The 16,983-nt window shown below is 57.5% G+C and overlaps 2 protein-coding genes across 4 annotated transcripts; one reads left to right on the forward strand and one right to left on the reverse strand.

The window, feature by feature from the left end:
• Positions 1 to 997: 997 nt before the first annotated feature.
• NOC4L (nucleolar complex associated 4 homolog) lies at positions 998 to 6,784 on the reverse strand. Its single transcript, XM_086347217.1, has 15 exons — positions 6,611 to 6,784; positions 6,148 to 6,268; positions 5,544 to 5,650; positions 5,169 to 5,276; positions 4,864 to 5,013; positions 4,681 to 4,780; positions 4,567 to 4,601; positions 4,168 to 4,218; positions 3,966 to 4,077; positions 3,669 to 3,729; positions 3,166 to 3,276; positions 2,852 to 3,012; positions 2,683 to 2,765; positions 2,286 to 2,399; positions 998 to 2,182 (listed from the first exon to the last, which is right to left on the reverse strand). Exons 1-15 carry the CDS (start codon positions 6,725 to 6,727, stop codon positions 2,063 to 2,065), a joined length of 1,551 nt encoding a protein of 516 aa, XP_086203343.1. The 5' UTR covers positions 6,728 to 6,784; the 3' UTR covers positions 998 to 2,062.
• Positions 6,785 to 6,812: 28 nt separating this feature from the next.
• On the forward strand, positions 6,813 to 14,845 carry DDX51 (DEAD-box helicase 51). 3 transcript variants are annotated; one of them, XM_086347214.1, is made up of 15 exons: positions 6,813 to 7,159; positions 7,246 to 7,397; positions 9,546 to 9,696; positions 10,008 to 10,153; positions 10,238 to 10,309; positions 10,403 to 10,509; positions 10,600 to 10,708; positions 12,025 to 12,170; positions 12,306 to 12,504; positions 12,583 to 12,698; positions 12,787 to 12,903; positions 13,099 to 13,200; positions 13,316 to 13,379; positions 13,491 to 13,625; positions 13,813 to 14,845. In XM_086347214.1, exons 1-15 carry the CDS (start codon positions 6,850 to 6,852, stop codon positions 13,837 to 13,839), a joined length of 1,953 nt encoding a protein of 650 aa, XP_086203340.1. In that variant the 5' UTR covers positions 6,813 to 6,849; the 3' UTR covers positions 13,840 to 14,845. The 3 variants fall into 3 exon arrangements, with proteins under 3 accessions (XP_086203340.1, XP_086203342.1, XP_086203341.1); XM_086347216.1 differs by having other exon boundaries at positions 10,013 to 10,153; XM_086347215.1 differs by lacking the exons at positions 10,403 to 10,509; positions 10,600 to 10,708.
• The last annotated feature ends 2,138 nt before the right edge of the window (positions 14,846 to 16,983 follow it).

Genomic DNA, 16,983 nt, shown 5'->3' on the forward strand with positions numbered 1-16,983 from the left:
CGCTCAGTCCAAAGCCCCAATGGGGTCTCCAATGGACCCCAGCCCCATGGACAGCAATCCCAGGAGACAGGATGCCCGGGGCCTGGGTCCCTCCTGGAGCCAGACAAAGGCCAGCCCTCGATCTGGACCAGGTTAAATCATCCACCAGATGCCAGACTCCCCAGGGTGGGCAGGCACCTCCTTCCTCCAGACCCCAGCCCAGGTGCCTCTGCCTGAGGCCTGGGGCTGATCCAGCTTGTGGCGGCCACCTGACCTTAGGGGGAGAGGATGGCAGAACCTCTGCCTTGTGGCTTTCCAAGTGGGGGCTTCTGGTTCTCAGATGCCTTCCAACGGGCTTCATCATGAAGCAGGAGGGGTCAAGATATACACCCATGGGGGAAATGGAAAGTTCTGGAACTAGATACAGGCCGTGGTCACACACCCATGAATGCACAAATGCCACAGAGCCATGCATTTTAAAGTGCTTAATTTTATGCTTTGTGGACTTCAACTTTTAAAATTTAGTATACCTCAGATATCAGATGGGGCATGCTTATACCAAAAATGTGTTCATTGTATATCTGAAATTTTTAAAAGCCGGTTGTAAAAACTCCGACCCAAGCTAGGAAATAACATGTCTATGTGGGGTGGGGGTGGGGGGCGTACTCGACCTCTCGTAGAGGGTGGGCAGCACATAGGATGTAGTCATTCTAGGAGTACAGAAACGGGGAAAGAAAACAGACCCCAGCAGGATACCCCGCCCTCCTTTCTCCAACCCTGCTCAGTTCTCACCACCGCTCACTGCTCACCTACAGCCACTCAGCCAATTGCATGGCCTCTGGGAAGGGCACTCTCAGCCCCTTTCTCCAACAGGAAGCAGGAACCTGCCCAAGGTCAACCATCCAAAGTGCAGCTGTCTAGGGGTCAGAGTGGCTGTGGGCGGGCGTCCCCGAGCTGCCAGAGTGAGGAACTGCGGGAAGCACAGGAGGCTGAACCCAGGTAAGACCAAGAAAACGTGTTCGCATTTCATAATTTATTTAAATTTTTACATACTGCTATTTTTCAGGAAAAGCGAGGACTCAGGCCCGTCCAGCACTGCCCCCTGGTGTCCCTGATGAGGCCATGGCAGCCTCTGGCTCACTGGACACTCCTGGTGCCAGGCTGTCCGGGACCCTGGAAACCACTCACCACGAACGTGCATGAGGGCCCCCAGCCCCGAGGCAGGCCCTGCACCCCAGGGACAAGGCGATCTCCAGGGCGGGGAGGAGCGTCCCTGGTTCTCTCAGGACAGTGGGGCCGTGCCGTGTGCTGCTCCCAACGGGGTGCTGAGTGCACACTAGGACCCTGGGCTGGCAGTGAGGGTCCCCGGAGACCAAACTGGCTTAACTATTCCCTGCTGTGACTCCCAGGGTGCCTGCTGTGAGCTCACACCCTGCTCCTCTGGATGGGGGTGCAGGTGGAGTTGGGGAGGGGTGTGCCCAGAACATGGTGGGGACAGGAGGCTGCTGGGGGCAGCGAGGGTCTCTTCCCGCTGGGCTTGAGAGCCGCCGCCCGCCCCTGCCCCTGCCACGGCTTGCTCAGTCCCTGCCAAATGTAAGCTGGCACCAGTTGTGTGCTTGAATAAACCAGTTTCTTAAAGAAATGGGGTCACTGCTGTAGATGGAGAACCAAGCATCCATGGTAAAACAGGAGACTAAAAAAAAAAACCACCCTGGAAACACAAGCAGCTGCTGGCCTGCGGCCAAGGCGCCTGCTCTGCTCAGGGCGTGGAGGGGCTGGAGGGATGAACCAGCATGCTTGTAACTGCAGCCCTGGGGGCAGGGACTGCTCCTGTACCCCCTGCCCCCATAAACCCCCACCTATGTCCCCACCAGGCTGCAGAGAATGGAGGGTCCCTGGGTAGCATGTTCCAGCGAGGCCAGCAACACACTGCAGTCATGAGGGCACGCTGCCAGCACTGATCCCAGCCCCATAGGCTAAGGAAGAGGGGGTGGGCTTCCCTAGACCCCGACCCACCAGCCCACCCGAATAGCTCTCCTATGAAACCACTTATGGGGGGTGGTGGGGAGCAGGAGGCACAGGGTCAGCTCAGCGTGAAATGCTGGGCACAGAGGTCCTCCCGCCGGCCCAGCAGGCCCCGTGCTGGGATGAACTCCAGCGGCACCGACCCAGGCCCCTTCTTCTTCAGGTCCCGCTCAAAGATCTGCAAGGAAAGGATGGACAGTCAGTCTGCACTGTGCAGCCACGGCCACCCCATCCCCCCGCCCCTCTACCCTCTCCACTGAAGCCCTGCCCCACGCCCTTACCTCAAAGGCGGTGACCTCCAGCAGCGGGGCGATGCTGACCTCGGGCACGGACAGTGCCTGGTTGATGGCGCTGGCGGCCTTGGACACCTCGGGGTGGTAATGCTGCTGGAGGGCCTGGAGGGACATATGGGATTTCACCAGCCCTCCTCGGGCAGCACTGAGCAGTGGACATCCCAGTGCTTCAGCAGCCCAGGGAGGGGGACAGAGTGGAAACTCCAAAGACTCCCTTGGGAAACCAAAGTGATGGGGCAAGATGGGATCCTGGAGGACAAAGGCCAGAGGAAGGAGCTGGGCAGAGACACACAAGCAGAGCTGGGCGGGTGGCCAGGGAAAGTGCCCCGGGGAGGGTGGCTCCAGGAAGCTTAGGGTGTGATCTGGGCAGTCAGGGTGCCCTTACCTGTAGCTCCCACAGGGAGCTCTCCAGGGCTCGGCTCTGGGCCGGGTCCTCCTCTGTGGGGTCATAGGGGTCGGCGTCCAGCTCTAGGAACAAGATCCAGGGCTGATCTCCACTCACCCCCACGTACTGGCCTCGCGGCCCAGCCTCCTCCACCTCCAGCCGCACTCACCAGGGCCCCGGGGCCGATGCATGAGGACCCGGCAGGCCGGGTGTCTGCGCAGCAGGTTGCAGATAAAGGGCAGGACCATGAGCAGGGCCTCGGGGGGTGCTGTCAGGGCCAGGCGGGCCAGACGCTTGGTGAAGGCAGCCACCAGGTAGGCAGGCAGGTGCCTGGGCAGGGCAGTGGGCGTGAGACCCTGCTGCCCCCTGCACAGGCCCCGAGCTTCCCTTCCTACCCCGCAGGACTCAGTGGGGCCCAGGTAGCCCCTGTCGCGCTGAGCTAGGCCAGGTATCCCCTAGTCCCACCCCCACCCCTGTACTCACGAAGACGACAGGAAGAGGTCGGCCAAGTGAAAGAAGCGGGCCCGGTACTTCACGTGGAAGACGGACGGATCGAGAAGGCCATACAGCTTCCGGTAGAAGTCAGGGTACTCCCTAGGAGGGTGAGGTAAGTGAGGGGGGCACGTGTGGGGAGAAGCCACAGAGAGAATAGATCAGAACCCTGACCTGGGGGCCTCCCTGGTGGCTTAGTGGTTAAAAAAATCCACTTGCCAACGCAGGAGACTCGGGTTTGACCCCTGGTCCAGGAAGATCTTGGATGCTACGAGGCAACCAAGCCCGTGCACCACGACTACTGAGCCTGTGCTCCGCAACAGGAGAAGTCAGCACAGCTGGAGAGGGCTCGCCGCAAGGAGGAAAAGTCCACGTGGCAATGGGGAGCCAGCACAGCCAGCAAGAGATAAATTACGTTTTTAAAAAATGCCAGCTCAGGTCAAGGACCTTTTAGCAGAGCTAAAAGGCCTACAAACCCCCAGGCAGACACTCACAGGTTGTGTTTATGAATCAAGATGAAAAGTCCATTCAAGGCCAGCAGGCTGACGGCTCCACCTGCAGACAGACACAGCTGTGAAGCCCCAACCTAACAGCACCCCAACTCTGGGAACGAGATTCCAGCAAAGCCAGAGGCCATCCGCCAGATGGGAGGTAGGAAAAAACCTCCAGTACAAATACTGCTGACCAGCTGGGCCCCTGCTCTCAACCCTGCTGGATGCCGGCATCCAGGAACGCAAAGCACCACCCCATGCCCGGTCCCGCTCTGGGCCCGCCGGGCATCTCCTGCTCACCGATGTCATAGGCGCGGGTGAGGAAGTCGATCATGAGGCTGGGCTGCGCCAGGTGGGGCAGGATGGAGTCGTGCATGATTACCAGCACCTTCTTGCAGACGCAGAGAGGCAGCTGCGGGAAGCAGCAGGTCAGGGTGCCGGCTTCCCCATCCCGAGAGCCCCATACTGGTGCCCTGCCCTGGGTCCCTCCCCATCTTCCTACCTGGTGCTTGAGGAAGTGGAGCCACATCTGCTGGAAGGCCTTCCTGTGCTCCTGCAGGGAAGCGGCAGGGGTCGAGGTCCCCCACGTTCTCAGTCTCACCCCACCCTCCTCCTGCCTCTGATACCAGGACAGGACCTAAGGGGTCGCGGCGAGAGAAAACCTCCCTCGGGACCACAGGGTCAGTGTTCATAGCCCACCCCTGGCAATAACACTCAGCACCCAAGAGGTCCGGGCAGGCTGCCTCTGACCTCCGGGAACCGTGCCTGTGGGCATCCTCTCCCCCTTGGGTCCTCCTGTCTCCACCTCCTGACCCCACTGTTGAGGCTAGGAAGGAGGTGCTGGCCTAGGATCAGGTGGTTCCCAGGAAGGCCAACCAACCATCTGTCCAGGGAGTCTCACCTTCAGATGAACGACCTTCCACTTGTCTGACAGCTCTGCAAGGAATGCAAGGGGTCACCAGACATGCGACCCGGCTGGGCCCCTCCTGCCCGCCCTCCCACCCCCAACACTCACCTGTGTGCTTCACATAGAAGCTGGAGAGGGTGCTCTCCTGGCGGGGCAGGCTCACAGAGGACAGCAGCATGAAGGCATTGTTCCAGAAAGTGAGGGGCACCTGTCAGAGGCCAGGCTGAGCACCTGGATGCTGCATGCCCACTGCCCCCTCCCTCCCTGCTCCCAGGGACCTGGGTGGCTCACCTCAGGGCGCCCATTGGTGGTCCGGGCCACGGTGTTGGAGGCGGCCTGCATCGTATGGTAGCGGATGTCATCGTGTTCCAGATACTCCCGGAACTGGGAGAGGAGCAGGGAGCGGTCCTCCTCTGGAGACAGCAGGCCTCCCACCACCAACTGCACATGGGGAGCAGGGCAGGGCACTGAGCATCTCTCCCACCCCCAGGATAGACAGCCCTGAGGTGGAGCTCACAAACCAGAGTCTAGAGGAGCTGCGAGAGTCCCCTCAACTCCACAACCCATAGATGGCTGGGGGAGACCCCAAGACTCACCATGAAGAGCTGGTGGGGGAACAGATAGTTGCCTTCCCACTTGGGCTTCTCCAGTGGGTGCTCACCCTCCAGCTGCACAAACTTCATGAGTGTGCTGAGGGCCAGCTCCTAGGAGGAGGGATGGCAAAGGGACCACGCTGCACATCCCCACACGTTACCCCTGCAGACAGGTGCTTAGACCTGAATGCCCGCAAAACCACACTCCGGGCAGAGTCAGGAGACAGAATGAAACCACACCCTCGAAACCAGCCACAGAAAGAGAGAACATCCTTACCTAGCGAGAGGTCTGCAGTCACAGCCCCAGACCCCTGCTGTGCAGAGAAGGTGGGGCAGGGGCCGTGCAGGTAAGAGGCAAAGCCAATCACCCCAGCTCACCTTGACCTGAAAGGAGGGGTGAGCCAACAGCTCCCCCAGGCGGTTGCAGCAGCTCTGGTACCGGTGCCGCATCCAAATCTTGTATTTGCGAGTGGCCCCCCGGGACCCTGTAGGCGGGACAGGGTGGTCAGCCCACACCCTGACTGGTGCCAGCCCCAACCTCCCCCTGCCTTCTACTCTGGGCAACCAGGGAATGAGTGGAAAGGAGTCACTGTGGCTCCAGACCTGGGGTGGGACCAGCACGTTCCCACAGGCAGGCAGGGTAGGTCCTACTTGGGCTAGGCTCTCTCTCTCATCCCAAGACCCAGACATCCCAAGGACCAGACACATACACCTAAATCTTCGTGGTACTAACAGCCAACGCTCCAGAATGTCAAATCCCACAAGAGGCACGAGACACAGTTATACCCCATCCATTCTTTACTTAAACTCAGCCTCAAAGTCTGTATTACTTTGAACCCCACCCCTTTCCCCAAATATAATCCCCTGATCCCACCCACCTGCATGGCCCGTGATGGAGTTTGGGGTGGGGTTGGGGGGCTCAATCCATGTCAGCGAAGTCCCTCTCCAACACTGTCAAGACTAGGCCCTCCTGGACACTCACCTGTCAGGACCATCTCCTCAGAGGGCAGTTGTCCCACAAACAGTTCTCCTCGGGCCAGCAGGGCCCCGAAAAGTCGGCTGCATGCGTGCACGGCTTCCTGGATCTCCTCCTGGTCCTCAGACTGTGGGGAGATGCCGGTGTTCGCAGGGTACCCCGTCAGGAACTGTGGCCCCTGCTCCCTTTCCCGACCAGGACTTCAGCCCCATCCCCCTCCACCCCTGATCCCGGCGTGACTCTCCCATCCCACCTCTGTCAAAGCTCCCCCGGCCCCGCCCCGGGACCCTCCAACCTAGAGCCCTGCGAGGCTGGAGAAAACTTCCAGTATAGTCCTGGACTCCACCTCACAATTATCTGCCCCCATCCGAGACCAAGTCCCACTTCGTCCGTGCCCGAGGAGACCCCCATCCTGGTCTCTAACCCGCGGACCCGGCCGCGACCCCCGCCACACCACACGTGCCCCCACCTGCAGAACGGCCAGGATGTCGAACACGGCGTTGGCCTCGCCGCGGCTGGCCAGTACCGCCTCCACTAGGTGGCCCAGCGCCCGCCGCGCGTCCCCGGGGCCGGCGTCCCCCTCCATGCCGCCACCCCACGCGGGACAGACCAGACCCGTCGCTCCGCCGCCTGGCGCGCCACTGACGTCACGCCCCGTCCCCGCCGTCATCGCGGCGCGCCGAGCAGGAGAGGTGCGTGGTGGCCGGCATGGCGCTCTTCCACGTTGCGCGGTACGCTGGCCCCGAGGCGGCCGGGGCGGAGGCCGAGGCAGACGGCCGGGCTCGCGCGCTGCTGGAGCGGCTGCAGTGCCGGGCCCGAGAGCGGCAGCTGCAGAAGCAGCCGCCGCAGCAAGCGCCCGAGGAGGCCGCGCAGAGCGCGCCGGCGGCGGGGAAACGGCGGCGGCGACCTCGCAGAACTCGGAGGCGCGAGGGCGGCAGGGAACCAGGAAGCCCGCCCGCGCCCCCCAACAAGCGGCAGAAGACCGACGACGAGGACGAGAACGAGGACGAGGGCGCAGGTGGGGCCTCGCGGGCCGGGGCGGGGTCCTGAGACTCGGGGCCGCGTGGTGCTGACAGCCGCCCCGGCCCCGCTTCTGCCGCGCAGAGAGCAGTGAAGAGACACCCGCGGAGAGCAGCGTGGGCGCCGAAGCCGCAGGATCGCCGGAGGGCCGGGGCGGACCACCCCCAGAAGAGGCCTCTGGACCCCTAACCCACGCCCTGGTGCTCGGGGGCTTCGGGAGAAGCAAGGTGCCAAAGGTGAGAGGCCGCGGGGAGGCTGCAGAGCTGGGGTGACTGTCGTTAACGCGGCTCGTGTTCGTGGAACAGCTTGGAGAACGGTGCCTGCACCTGGTGGGTGTCAGGTTTGTGTTCAGTGAGTGAATTACTGAGTGGGCTGACTACTGAAGCCTCAGCTGTTTTGTCTGCGGTGGCTACTAATCGTTTGAGTTCTGTGCAAGCTCACCGTTTCTACCTTCAATTGTAAAACTTCTCTTTTTTTTATAATCTATGAGATCGACTTGGTTTCTGTGCTGCCGTCACAGAGATCTCTAAACAGCTTCTCTTCCTTGGTGCACATTTAAGGAGGTTCTACTGTGCTCACACTTGCTTACCAAACAAACAGGAGATTCTACCTGGGAGTTGCAGCTTTATCTTAGCACAAGAGATTTCAGTAAACAAATTCTGGAGCTAAAGGGTGTTTGGATGGTGACAGTCACTAGGAAAAATAAGAGAGGCTTGGCAGAGCCCTTGTAAAGAGATCCACTTTTTTTCTTTTCTTTTAGTTTTATCAGAGTATTGGAGAAGGCAGTGGCACCCCACTCCAGTACTCTTGCCTGGAAAATCCCATGGACGGAGGAGCCTGGAAGGATGCAGTCCATGGGGTCGCTGAGGGTCGGACACGACTGAGTGACTTCACTTTCACTTTTCACTTTGATGCATTGGAGAAGGAAATGGCAACCCACTCCAGTGTTCTTGCCTGGAGAATCCCAGGGACGGGGGGAGCCTGGTGGGCTGCCGTCTATGGGGTCGCACAGAGTCGGACACAACTGAAGTGACTTAGCAGCAGTAGCAGCAGCAGTATCAAAGTATTGATTTACAGTGTTGTGTTAATTTCTGCTATATAGCAAAGTGAGTCAGTTATATATTTGTTGTTGAGTTGCTCAGTCGTGTCTGACTCTTTGCCACCCCATGGACTGCAACAGGCCAGGCTTCCCTGTCCTTCACCATCTCCCAGAGCTTGCTCAGACTCACGTCCAATAAGTCGGTGATGCCATCCAACCATCTTGTCCTTTGTTGTCCCCTTCTCTTGCCTTCAATCTTTCCCAGCATCAAGGTCTTTTTTGATGAGTCAGCTCTTCACATCAGGTGGCCAAAGTATTGGAGTTTCAGCTTCAGCATCAGTCCTTCCAATGAATATTCAGAATTGATTTCCTTTAGGATTGACAGATTGGATCTCCTTGCAGTCCAAGGGACTCTCAGGAATCTTCTCCAACACCACAGTTCAAAAGCATCAGTTTTTTGGCCCTCACCCTTCTTTATGGTCCAACTCTCACATCCATACATGACTACTGGAAAAACAATACCCTTGACTATATGGACCTTTGTTGGCAAAGTAATGTTTCTGCTTTTTAATACGCTGTCTAGATTGGTCCTAGCTTTTCTTCCAAGGAGCAAGCATTTTATGTCCGTTCTCTTTTAGATCCTGCTCCCATATAGCTTATTGCACAGTATGGAATAGAGTCTCCTGTGCTGTAGAGTAGGTCCTTACTGGGACATCTGCATTGAGTTGGCATCTGTCTTTCTCAGAGACAGAAATCAGCCTAGTTAAGATGGGGGAAGAGGGGCAGGGAAGTGTGTGCCAGGCAGAAGGCCGGATTGGAGCACAGGCCCTGAGGTAGTAATGAGCTTAGTGTATGAAAAGCATGGAGGGGATTGTGTACTTGGGGGACGAGAAACTGCCAGGTCATGAGGCCCTGGAGCTGTGGCTCAGAGCACAGATATTTTTAGAGCATGGATGTTATCATAAGTGCGAAGGTAAGTCCCTGGGTGGTTTGTTTGGCTCATGGAGTGGCACATTTTGGATTGTATTTCTCAGTTCCTTTAAATGTCACGTGGAGAGTGAGTTGTAGGGGTCAAGGAAAAGCTGGGCACTCCCTGATGGTCCAGTGATTAGGATTCCATACTTTCACTGCCAAGGACCTGGGTTCGATCCCTGAGGGTTCAATCCCTCAACAACAACTCAGATCCCATAGGCAGTGGAGGAAAAAAAGAGCTGGGAGAAGTTTGAAGCCTTGCCTGTTTCTATAGCCTCTTTAGCCTGAGTGTTTTGAGTTCTTGGCTTCCCAGGCCTTGCCCAACTGGCTCTGGAGAATTGACCCGGTCTTTCTCTTCTGTCCTTTGTGATAGGTCCAGCCTTTCCTGCCAGTGTGGTTGGCTCAGCCAAGCTGTGTTGGAAAGAATGTAACGGAAGGCTTGGTGCCTATTGAAGACATCCCTGAAGTTCACCCAGACCTGCAGAAGAAGCTGCGGGCACAGGGCATCTCATCCTACTTTCCAGGTGCCCCAGCCCTGGGCAGGTGGACTGGGGACGGGGGTAGGGTTCCTTCTAGAGCATGTTCAGAGCCATGCAGGGCCTCATTCAGCAGCTGCCAACACAGGCAGCCCCTGTACACGTCCAGTGTCACGTGTGGACTTGGTCTCAGTGCCTTCAGCCTCTTCGACACTCCTGGAGGCCCTGGTGCCGACCCTGAGGGAGAGCCCAGCCTAGAGGTCACAGACGGGGAAGACGCTATTTCTGGCCTCAGAGCCTGTGCTAATCCTGGGTGTCCCTGCACAGACATGACCTGCCTCTTTCCCTTCCCTGTCCAGTGCAGGCTGCAGTGATTCCTGCTGTCCTAGAGAGCACAGCCAATGGGTTTCTGGTCAGCAGAGGCGGCTACCGGCCTAGCGACCTCTGTGTTTCTGCCCCAACGGGCAGCGGGAAGACCCTGGCCTTCGTCATCCCTGTGGTGCAGGTGAGCGTAAGGACCCCTCACCCTCCAGTTGGGCATGCAGGCAGGGAGTGACCCTGCTGACACGAGCGGTCGTCTCCTCTGCAGGCCCTGCTACATCGAGCTGTGTGCCAGGTTCGTGCCCTGGTTGTGCTGCCAACCAAGGAGCTGGCCCAGCAGGTACGTGGACCCCATGCCTGGAGGTCAGATCCAGGGTCTTTGTTGCTGCAGGGGGGCCTCAGATCACACTGGTGATGGCCACTCCTCTTCCAGGTGAGCAAAGTGTTCAATGTCTATACGGATGCCACTCCTCTTCGAGTAGCCCTGATCACTGGGCAGAAGTCACTGGCTAAGGAGCAGGAGAGCCTCGTGCAGAAGACGTAGGTCCTGCTGGGCTGTGGGCACCTTAGGGAGGCAGGCTCACTTGGTCAGTGCCGGGGGACCTCGCTGAGCCACCCTCTGCTCCACAGAGCAGACGGCTTCCGCTGCCTGGCTGACATCATGGTGGCCACCCCTGGCCGCCTGGTGGACCACATCGACCAGACCCCAGGATTCAGCCTCCAGCACCTCCGCTTCCTGGTAGGTCATCCGCCTGGAGGGAGGCCTACCCCAGCAGGAACCAGGGATTCCCTCGGGGAGGATGGCATGAATAAAAGAATAGATAAAGAGATAAGGAAAGAATTTTGCAGTTAAGAAAATAGAGGAGAGAAAAGAGGCTGATATTCCTTGGTTTACGCAGAAAGCCAGTAAAGCCCCAGCACAGGACTTGCTCTGTTCACGTAGGCTGCAGGTGCCCTCTCGAATCGCAGAAGGTGCCCCACCTTAGGCACCTTCTCGAGTGGGTCTTAGAAGCCCAGGCAGGAAAGTGAATGCAGAGAGCCTCTGCGCTCCAGGGAGATCAGCCAGAAAAGGAAAAGGAAAGAGAATTACAAGGGGAGACCGAGCTTCGGTGAGCAAGGCCCGCACTTTGTTTTCCAAAGTAGTTTTTATACCTTAAGTTGTGTATAGAGGATAATGGGTGGGGAGGGGGTGCGGGTAGACTCATGCAAGGTCAGCAGTCCTTGATCCTTATCGAAGCCAGGCTTTCTTTCTGCAAACTTATCATATGCAAAAGCTTTAGGTGATTTACATCATCTTCTGGCCAGGAGGCCTGTTAACATTTTATGACCCTTTCTTTAGAAAACTTATTTTTCTCTAATGGTGATTATTCTAAAGTCAGGCGCCACCCTCTGAAAGCATTAGATAAAGTTGCATTCCTATAGGGCAAAAGTGTGGTGGGCTATAATAAGAGAAGAGTTAACTCAAGGGTCCAAGGTTACAAACATTAAAGCTACTACTTACATTTCTATACACCAGCTATATTAATCAATACACTCCCAGGGACACAGTAGGTAAGGGATATGGAAACTTGGCAGCAAGCATTAGCTCAACAAAGAAATCCTCTACTAGTTCTATTTAACAATTTTAACTCTCTGAGAAGCTCTGCATTATTAGAATATCTTAAGCTTCCCGTAGTTGGGAGGTTGTGAATCTGAACAAACCTGTCAGGCAAGCTAGAAAGTCATCAGAGGGGTTTGAATTGAAACACTCCTATTATGCCCAGGAGACTTATTAACTAGAGTTTTAAGTTGATTTTCTTACAGAGAAAGGTGGTCGGGGATAGCCCCCCGTTAATGTCAGAAGAGTTGGTGAAAGTCGTAAAATAGTAAAACAGATTCTGGTTTTGGGGTAGACGCTCAGGCAGGCCCAGAGGGGCACCCCTCGAGTTCTGGCTTGCCTTGCCCACCAGAACTCTCCCACATGACCTTGTCATGGGTGGGGCTCCCGTGCTGGCTCCCAGCAGAGGCCAGCTGGGCTTAGAGCTGAAGCTGACCTCAGTTTCCTGTCTCCTGCAGATCATTGATGAGGCTGACCGCATGATCGACAGCATGCACCAGTCCTGGCTGCCACGGGTGGTGGCTGCTGCCTTTCCCAGTGAAGGCCCCAGGGATCCCTGTGCTGTGTTCCAGAGAACGCAGCCCCGGGTGTTGACTGCTGCCAGGTACCCAGCCCTGAGCTTGCTCTGCTCCTGGCCCAGTGGAGCTGCCCTGAGCTGGTCCCTTGAGCCGTCCGCGCCGGGCTGGAGGGCCTGCTGGTTGAGCTGTGGCTGCTTTTCCAGTACCCCATTCCCTTTCAGCATGTGCTGTCCCCAGATGCCCCTGCAGAAGCTACTCTTCTCAGCCACTCTGACCCAGAACCCCGAAAAGCTACAGCAGCTCGGCCTTTACCAGCCCCGGCTCTTCTCAACGGGGTCAGCACACAGGGGCCCCAGTGACCCCGACATTGACGTGGACGAGGACTCAGGTGGGAAGTACACCTTCCCCACAGGGCTCAAGGTGAGCAGGGCACTGGGGGTGGGGAGGGGGTGCATCTAGGCACCTGGGTCCTGGCCAACCCCATGCCGTCCCCCACAGCATCACTACGTGCCCTGCAGTCTCCGCTTCAAGCCATTAGTCATCCTGCATCTGATCTTGGAAATGAACTTCTCACGGGTCCTCTGTTTCACCAACTCCCGCGAGAACTCACACAGGTGAGGCCTGGCTGCCCAGGGCGGGTGCAGGAGTGGAGGCAGAGGTGGTTCTGCTCCAGCCCACTGGGCTTTGGCTTCTCCCATGCAGGCTATTCCTGCTGGTCCAGGCTTTTGGGGGTGTGACTGTGGCCGAGTTCTCCTCCCGCTATGGGCCTGGCCAGAGGAAGGGCATCTTGAAGCAGTTTGAGCAGGGAAAGATCCAGCTGTGAGTACCTGGTGAGACGGGCGGGGTCCTGCTCTGGGGAGGGGCGCTCACTCGGGCCAGCTGGGTTCCTGAAGGTTCCCTGGTGTAGGAAACGCGCCTCTGGACTTCATAGGCGTGTCCCCTGCAGACTGGGAGCGGGGGTGTGACACTGCTCCTGGCCTCAGACAGGCCCCACAGCCCCTTGTATCCCGGCAGTCTCATCAGCACTGACGCCATGGCCCGCGGCATCGACGTGCAGGGCGTGCAGCTGGTGGTCAACTACGATGCCCCCCAATATCTGCGGACCTACGTGCACAGGTGCAGGCCTGACCCCGGGTCTGGGGGCAGGGGTGGCCTGGGGAGGAACCACAGCTCCCTCAGATCCCTAAGGGGCTGGGGGCCAGTGCTCTGCAGTAGCTGTGCTTGGTTTCAGGGTTGGAAGAACTGCCCGTGCAGGAAAATCCGGACAGGCCTTCACGCTGCTCCTTAAAGTCCAGGTCAGTCTGTGTGGTCTCCGCAGGAGGCCAGGGCTGGGTTCTATCCGGGGCCGCCCAGGGTGGGGCAGGGGGGCAGGGAGGAACCTCATCCCCTCGTGTGCTTCCCTCCAGGAGAGGAGGTTCCTCCGCATGCTCGAGGAAGGTGGGGTGCCTGGGCTGGAGCGGCATGACACCCCCAGCGAGCTCCTGCAGCCGCTGGTCCCGCAGTACGAGGAGGCCTTGTCCCTGCTAGAGAAGGCTGTCAAGGTAAGGGGCCAACCGCGGGGGCTCGTCTCTCCGGGAAACCCGAAGTGGAGGGAGGCGACGGGGCGGGGAGGCCCACGGTTGGGCTCACTTTCTGAGCAGGCTCAGGGCATCTCGGGTTTGGAGGGGCAGAGCTGGTGCAGGGAGTGAGGGAGGGTGGTGTGGGCCAACCCTGTCTCCCCTCCTGCAGGAGGAGCGGAAGCAGAAGGCAGCCTAGGCCAGGACTGGGGACACATCAGCGAGGGCTCCCTCCTTTCTGGAAAGATCCTGAGCAGTGGCTGCCAAACGCATGAGCAGGAGACAGGGATTCCTCAGTTGCAAGAGTCTTGGTCCCCAGGTACTCTGCTGCCTCAGACCAGGCCCCAGGACACACAGGAGGCTTGGCCCAGGCCCAGGACTGGCAAGGGGGCACAAGGTCAGGTCAGCTTCCCGTAGGTGGTCTTCCTGGAGACAAAGCTCCAATGAAGCTGTTCACACTCGCCCAGAACTGACGGGGTGGGGTCTGCCTTCGTTTGGCTGTAAGTTGGGGGTCAGCCTTGAAGTGCCTTCAGGAATTCAGTTCTTCTAAGGACGTGAGCCACCACCCTGAGTGGGAGAGGTGGCCCTGGGTCCCTCACTGTTGGGGCAAAGCACTGGCCACTTGGTAGCCATTCCCTGAGAGGCATTGCAGAGACCAGAGGACACGCTGTGGTCATCAGTGCTTTACTTCATGATTATTCAGAGTGTGTGAGATGAACATCCAGAAAATGGCTTCAGAGCACTAACCGCTGGATGTGAGCAAGCCTCATCTCCAAGACTCACGTGGTGACGTTAAATACAGTGTTAAACTGGGGACTGACTGTGGCTTCTCCTCTCTGCCTGGACACGTGTCACTTGTTTTGGCAGAGTGACAGCCCAACCCACAAGTCCTGGCTTCCCGAGTGCTCACTGTCACCGAGTCAGGGAGGCAGTGGCCGCTACCTGGAGCTGCACTGCTTTCTGCAAAAAGTCCCTGGGAGCACAGGGGCCTGCTGTCCGGCTGTGGTCTGAGCCTGTGTGTTGGAGGGACACGATTACAGATGGCTTGGCTCACAGCTTCCCGAGGAGCTGGAACCAGTCTGCACAAATGGTGGGGGTGAGGGGAGGCACGGGTGTAGCCAGTGGTGAAGCAGAAGCCTGGCTCACTTGTCAGGAAACCTCAGGTTGGATGTGTCCAGTTTATTGAAAAACAGCCCCCAAAATTACCGGAGTCTTATTTCTGATAAATCAACAGCCCCTACTGACTGGGTCTAGCTTTTGCTCACAGAAGGTAAGGTTGACTGGAATCAATTTCCAGGAGATGGAACGGGGAATGCCATAGACCCTCTCCCTAACAAAACTACTGGCAAGATCACAAAAACAGCTGCTTAGAGTCCAGAAATTGTCCTAAGGGCAGATAGCAAATGGAGAAACATTTCTCTAAGAAAATCCAGACAAGGGCCAGCTGTGTTTGAGCTCCTGTGCCACCCCACCCCCCACCCCTGCCCAGCATGGCGGAGGCTCCCCGCCTGGTGGGTTCGGCCAACAAGTCATCAGAAGGTGCTTGGTGTCACTGATGACCCAGGAGGTGCGTACCACACACAGGCCACCCCTGCAGCAGTGAGCCGGGACAGTACCGGTGTGGCACTGACGTGGGGACAGCCCCACACGCTGGCACTGTTGGTGGGTGTGACCCGCCATCCGTGCAGCTGCTGTGTGACCCCACTCCCACACCTGGGCACATGCCCCAGAGAATGAACGTGTGTTCACACAGGACAGTGTTCCTCCTAACAGCCAGGGAGTAGAAACATCCCAGGTGTTCATCACCTGATGAATGGATGAGAACACAGGGTGTGTGCGCACCAGAATAAAAGGAATGAAGTGTGGACGTGGGCTGGGGAGGGGCAGGCAAGGGCAGTGGCTGGCTGGTGGTGGGTGCAGTGCCCCGTGGTGATAGGGTTATTGGAAATCCCGGCCTGCCCCTCAGCTTGCCCTTTTCTTTACATCCAGACACGCTTATATCAGAAGAAGGTGACTAAAGACAACAGCTGAGCCTGCAAGTTTTATAATAAATACTAGCAGGACAAAAAATTGCGGTATCACGTTTACCGAGTATTGTGGGGTGGCCAGGCTAGCCCCAACCCCACTGTCCCAGCAGGGCCCAGGGTATGCACAGTGGCCCCGAGCCTGTCCACGAGTTCTCAGAAGGGGTGCAAGTGGCGGGGAGGGTACACGTGCAGGGATACAGGTGGAGGCTCTGGGCCAGGTCAGCAGAGAGGGCGGGAGGCCAGGAGGCTTCAACCAGGGGCCAAGGGTGCCATGTGCCGAGGACTCCATGTAACTGTGCTCCTGAGCAGTGGGAGTGGGAGGGGGTCTGAGTCCAGACCTGCTGGCATCCTCCCTTCCAAGGAAGTAGCCAAGTGACCACAAGGAAACTGGACATGGCTTGACTTAGACTTCCCTCTGAACCTAGAGATACAGAGTCGGCCTGCAGCAGCCCCTGCACCTACTGGGCCCCCAGGGCCCTACATGTCTGGGAGACGGGAGGGAACAGTGCTTTTCAGGTGGGCTGGAGGTACAGGTCACTTTTTGGTGCTGGGTTTCAACAGTGACCTGCTAGGCATTTTATCTGGAATAAAAAAAGACCTCAGGAAAGAGTGAAGTAGGAGGGATTAACAGTGCTGCTGCTGCTACTAAGTCGCTTCAGTTGTGTCCGACTCTGTGCGACCCCATAGATGGCAGCCCACCAGGCTCCGCCATCCCTGGGATTCTCCAGGCAAGAACACTGGAGTGGGTTGCCATTTCCTTCTCCAATGCGTGAAAGTGAAGTCGCTCAGTTGTGTCGGACTCTTAGCAACCTCATGGACTGCAGCCTACCAGGCTCCTCCGTCCATGGGATTTTCCAGGCAAGAGTACTGGCGTGGGGTGTCATTGCCTTCTCTAATAGTGCAGTCAACCAATTAAACTCATCAAAAAAGATATGTCATTACCAGAAGCAGGGACTGGAAATGGTCAAAAGGTACAGACTTCCATTTATTAGGTAAATAAGTACCAGGAATGTAATGTACGACATGACAAGTATAATTAGCACGCTGTAGATTATACATGATACGTGTGAAAGTTGTTGAGTAGATCATGGACTTCCCTGGTGGTCCAGTGGCTAAGACTCCACACTGTCATTGCAGGGGACCTGGATTCCATCCCTGGTCGGGGAACTAGATCCCACATGCCATAAGTAAGCAATCCTGCATGTTCCAAGTAAATCCTTCACTGCATGCTGCAGTGAAGATCAAAGACCTTTAGGCTGTAACTAACACCTGGCATGGCCAAATAGATGAATTGAAGAGTAAATCCTGAATTTTCA

The sequence above is a fragment of the Bos grunniens genome, chromosome 17 (genome assembly GCF_055505025.1).
Source record: "Bos grunniens cultivar Pamir isolate PY7600 chromosome 17, Bosgru_T2T1.0, whole genome shotgun sequence".
NCBI lineage: Eukaryota > Metazoa > Chordata > Mammalia > Artiodactyla > Bovidae > Bos > Bos grunniens.